General features: G+C 41.0%; 1 protein-coding gene across 1 annotated transcript; it reads left to right on the top strand.

The window, feature by feature from the left end:
* On the top strand, positions 1-1,192 carry LOC132864778 (uncharacterized). The gene is made up of 2 exons (XM_060898198.1): positions 1-626; positions 861-1,192. The coding sequence occupies exons 1-2, from the start codon at positions 81-83 to the stop codon at positions 1,005-1,007; spliced, it is 693 nt and encodes a 230-aa protein (XP_060754181.1). The 5' UTR covers positions 1-80; the 3' UTR covers positions 1,008-1,192.
* The last annotated feature ends 4,174 nt before the right edge of the window (positions 1,193-5,366 follow it).

Raw genomic sequence — 5,366 nt, 5'->3', positions numbered from 1 at the left:
TAAGGGGGCACAACATTATTTGTGACAACTTTTTCACAAGCTACGCCCTGGGTCAGGAACTTCTCAAGAGAAAGATCACAATGGTCGGAACGGTCCGCAAAAACAGGACTGAACTCCCACCAGAACTGCTTGTGACAAAGGACAGAGCCCCTCAGTCCTCTGCATTCGCCTTCACAGACACCACTACTGTGGTGTCATACTGTCCTAAAAAAGGGAAGAATGTTGTGCTCATGAGCACCTTGCACAGGGATGTGGAAATCAGTTCAGGAGAAGACCAAAAACCCACCATCATCTGTGACTACAATGCCACCAAAGGGGGTGTGGATAATTTGGATAAGGTGACAGATGCCTACAGTACCAAGCGGATGACTGCACGCTGGCCTCTTGTCATCTTCTACAATATAATTGATGTATCGGCATACAATGCCTTTGTGATCTGGTCAGAGATCTGTCCAGAGTGGAATGCTGGAAAGCTTTTCAAGAGACGCATGTTCCTCGAAGAGCTGGGAAAGGCCCTTGTGGTTCCACATATTGAACAAAGAAAATCCATGCCAAGGACACCGACTGCTGCAGCCACCGTTCGGGAGATCCAGGACAGCGCATCAACCAGCACACCAGTGCGCGAGGTAAGAGTTTGTGTTTGTGTGTGTGTGTGTGTGTCTGTCTGTCTGTCTGTGTGTGTGTGTGTGCGCGCGTGCATGTGTGTTTGTGTGTGTGGATGGGGGGGGTGTACCACAATATGTGGTGCACATATGTGTACAGTATGTCTGTGTGTTTCCTTATGTGTGATGCAGTATTTCATTGTACATTAGATTTGAAAAATAGCAAAAATAAAGTAATACTGATGTTTGTCCTCCTAGGTTTCTGCAGGGAGTAAAAGGAAGAGGAAGAGATGCCAGATCTGCAAGCCAGCAGTTGATGTGAAGACAAGCTCAACTTGTGTGAAGTGTGGTAAATTCATATGCACAAAACACACTGTGATGGCATGCCCCTCATGTGCCAAGTAGAGTCATTTCTGTGAATTTCTGTTCCTAGGTGCTGTAGTTCATATACTGTAATTCCCAAACATTCTATAGTTCATGTTGTTCCTAAGCATTGTAAAGTGTCACATTCAGACACACACATAGTGGGAAAGAGGTGTTCAAACAGCAATTCATACACTTATGTACAGTGGTGTTCATACTACTTATCTCCTCTGAATTTGTTCATTTCTTGAAATAAAGGTTGCTTTGCATTGAATACCTAATGACTCATTTGTCTTGAATTTGAATCAGCAGCTCGGCTACAGACATATTATATTATAACATGATAATATTATGTTAATGTCATTGTATATTTCACATGTATTACATATTGCAAACTGTTTATTTCTAACCAATGTCAGGTAAAACAACTTTTTAAAAAATGTTTGACCTTCCAGAATACACTTAAAAGATGTTTTTATTTCAGAAATCGGGTGAATTATCCTAAATGAACCATGACCTATCTGAGGTCAAAAAACACCTTTGCACCAAAATTGACTTGAAATGGAAGAAATGGACCTGCTAATGATGCATATAAAGGAATTGTGAGGATATTTTTGTTTTATGACACTTTTAGACAATTAAACATGCCATGGGTCAAATTGACCCGGGAACATCATGGGTGTTCCTCAGAAATGAACATAATAGGAGGGTTAAGTGAGCCTTGGCCCAGAGAAGACGTCTGCGCTTCTGGATCGTGTTTAGATACGGCTTCTTCTTTGAACTGTAGAGTTTTAGCTGGCAACGGCGGATGGCACGGTGAATTGTGTTCACAGATAATGTTCTCTGGAAATATTCCTGAGCCCATTTTGTGATTTCCAATACAGAAGCATGCCTGTATGTGATGCAGTGCCGTCTAAGGGACCGAAGATCACGGGCACCCAGTATGGTTTTCCGGCCTTGACCCTTACGCACAGAGATTCTTCCAGATTCTCTGAATCTTTTGATGATATTATGCACTGTAGATGATATGTTCAAACTCTCTGCAATTTTACACTGTCGAACTCCTTTCTGATATTGCTCCACTATTTGTCGGCGCAGAATTAGGGGGATTGGTGATCCTCTTCCCATCTTTACTTCTGAGAGCCGCTGCCACTCCACGATGCTCTTTTTATACCCAGTCATGTTAATGACCTATTGCCAATTGACCTAATGAGTTGCAATTTGGTCCTCCAGCTGTTCCTTTTTTGTACCTTTAACTTTTCCAGCCTCTTATTGCCCCTGTCCCAACTTTTTTGAGATGTGTTGCTGTCATGAAATTTCAAATGAGCCAATATTTGGCATGAAATTTCAAAATGTCTCACTTTCGACATTTGATATGTTGTCTATGTTCTATTGTGAATACAGTATCAGTTTTTGAGAGTTGTAAATTATTGCATTCCAAACTCTTTAGAGATGGTTTTGTAACCTTTTACAGCCTGATGAGCATCAACAACGCTTTTTCTGAGGCCCTCAGAAATCTCCTTTGTTTGTGCCATGATACACTTCCACAAACATGTTGTGAAGATCAGACTTTGATACAGTAGATCCCTGTTCTTTAAATAAAACAGGGTGCCCACTCACACCTGATTGTCATCCCACTGATTGAAAACACCTGACTCTAATTTCATCTTCAAATTAACTGCTAATCCTAGAGGTTCACATACTTTTGCCACTCACAGATAATGTAATATTGGATCATTTTCCTCAATAAATAAATGATCAGGTATAATATTTTTGTCTCATTTGTTTAACTGGGTTCTCTTTATCTAAGTTTAGGACTTGTGTAAAAATCTGATGATGTTTTTGGTCATATTTATGCAGAAATATAGAAAATTCTAAAGGGTTCACAAACTTTCAAGCACCACTGTAAATCCCATTCAGTCTCTATGGAGCGGTGGTTAGCTAACGGCGATTTACACTTAGCTGAAAAAAAATAAATCGATGTCTTAATTCCAACCTGAGCACATAAAAATAGACGTCTGTTGGTTAAGCATTTGATGAGGTAAATTCACTACTTTGGGTTTACACAGAACAACTTACCGGTATAAAAAGATATAAGTTGTCTCTCTTTTTCTTCGCTCCACTGCCAGAGAGAGACGCCGCTATCTTTGTTGAAAATTTCAGAAGCTCTAAATCAGGTGGTCATGTGATTCGCTACTAACACACTGATTTATTGGATGATCTTAAAAAGTTGCCCAAAATGATCAAAATCGTTCAAATAGAAATGATGTTGCCCAATCTCAACGGGAAAGTGTCGAAGCACAATTGCCTGGCAACACTGCCCAAAAATTTGCCCCATGTATCATCAAGCCAAAGAGAGACAACTTGTATCTTTTTATGCCGGCAAGTTGTTCTGTGTAACCAACAGACGTCTATTTTTATGTGCTCAGGCTGGAATTAAGACATCGAATTATTTTTTTGTCAGCTAAGTGTAAACCGCTGTTAGCTAACCACCGCTCCATAGAGACTGAATGGGATTTAGCTAACTAGCAATGGTTTTTGCTAACATAGTTAGCTGAAAGCTGGGCTGCCAACTCTCACGCAATGAGCGTGAGACACACGCATTTGACTGTCTCCACACGCTCACACGCCATACCTCCGATTTCTCACGCTAGAAAAAAATCTAGTTTATCTATCTGATCTCGGCTACCCATTGCGTCGCGCCAACCACTTGCGATCGATCAATTACGCTTTACGCACGGCTAAACAGGCAGAGAGGTGTTCCCTTCTGTACACACTCCCCTATGGTAGGTGGCGCATCTAATGATGCTGCACTCGCCGGAAGTTGGATAATTGCCTACCGTCAATTTAGAGGAAGAGGAGGGAGAAGAAGGTATCCGAGTTGAAGACGGGTGTCTCAGACAGGTTTGTACATATGCACGCCAATGTGTGGCGTTACTGGCGTAATTATGAACTTATATAAAGTTTCTGAATCGTTTTAGCCTATAAGTGTTGTGAGAATATTTAATGCCATATCGAGAGCTGTGTACTAGGCATGCTAAATCATTATAGGCCTACTGCCGTGCCACAGCCTCTATCTTCCCCAACAAGCAGCACGGGAGAGCACCTCCTTAGCACACGTTTATTAAAGTGCATTTTTACTTTGTTTACTGTATGTTATCATACTTTATGACTTTATTTGAAGCCATACTGGAAATGTTGTAAAATAAAGCAAATAAGAGATATTACAAATGCAAGAAGAGCCATTAGCCACCATACCTATTGTTTATTTACAGGGTATTTATTTTTAATTATTTATGATGTATTGCACAGTTAAAGTAAATAAAGCATGGTCACCTGTAATATCAAAGAACTTGAACTTGTTGTGAATAATTAAAAAAAAAAAGACAGAACAATATACTGAGGAGACAGGGTTTCAAAGAGGGCAAGACAGGCAGAGAATATTTGTCAGATAACAGGCCCTGACGAATGCTCTATTACTAATAAGAAACGTAGATAAGAAATAAATTAATAAGAAATATATCAATATAGGGGGCAGCACGGTGGTGTAGTGGTTAGCGCTGTTGCCTCACAGCAAGAAGGTCCGGGTTCGAGCCCCGTGGCCGGCGAGGGCCTTTCTGTGCAGAGTTTGTATGTCTCCCCGTGTCCGCGTGGGTTTCCTCCGGGTGCTCCGGTTTCCCCCACAGTCCAAAGACATGCAGGTTAGGTTAACTGGTGACTCTAAATTGAGCGTAGGTGTGAATGTGAGTGTGAATGGTTGTCTGTGTCTGTGCGTCAGCCCTGTGATGACCTGGCGACTTGTCCAGGGTGTACCCCGCCTTTTGCCCATAGTCAGCTGGGATAGGCTCCAGCTTGCCTGCGACCCTGTAGAAGGATAAAGCGGCTAGAGATGATGAGATGAGATGAGATGAGATGAGATATCAATATAGCTTATTTAAGTATGACCAAAATTTTTAAGCCCAACTTTGTGTGCACATTCCCACCTATGGCCAAGGTTCAGCTTTTTGTGTTTCAATACTGTTCAAACTTAATCATTTTTAATGTTTCTTGTAGCACATGCACATTTTGCTTACTGTTTAAGCATTTTATTTGTTCTTTTGCTGTTGATATTTTTCCCCATGCCAATCTTCTGCTGAACCCAGTGGTGGGGAAAGCCCTTAAATGCATAATGAATAGTCAGTGAGGGACAATCTTATTTTTGCAACAGTTATTAAAAACTTAACATTTAGTTTCATTCAGAAGGTGTTTAGGCTTAGCTGATGAAATATTTTCAAACATGAACTTGCCTTTAAATCTGAAGCACAGGTCTATAGGGCTACAGGAACATTGGCGGTCATCTGTAGTTTTCTAGTGTGGGGGATTTTAAGCCAAAACTTGGTGCTTTTGTTGGTCACAAGCTGA

Source organism: Neoarius graeffei, chromosome 17, assembly GCF_027579695.1.
Source record: "Neoarius graeffei isolate fNeoGra1 chromosome 17, fNeoGra1.pri, whole genome shotgun sequence".
Lineage (NCBI taxonomy): Eukaryota > Metazoa > Chordata > Actinopteri > Siluriformes > Ariidae > Neoarius > Neoarius graeffei.
Note: the sequence above shows the minus strand (reverse complement) of the source record. Positions and strands in the feature narration are given on the sequence as shown.

Coding starts and splice junctions, on each gene's coding strand:
- LOC132864778 (XM_060898198.1), top strand. CDS start 81: ATGGTCGGAACGGTCCGCAAAAACAGGACTGAACTCCCACCAGAACTG. Junction 627..860: donor CCAGCACACCAGTGCGCGAG/GTAAGAGTTTGT, acceptor TTGTCCTCCTAG/GTTTCTGCAGGGAGTAAAAG.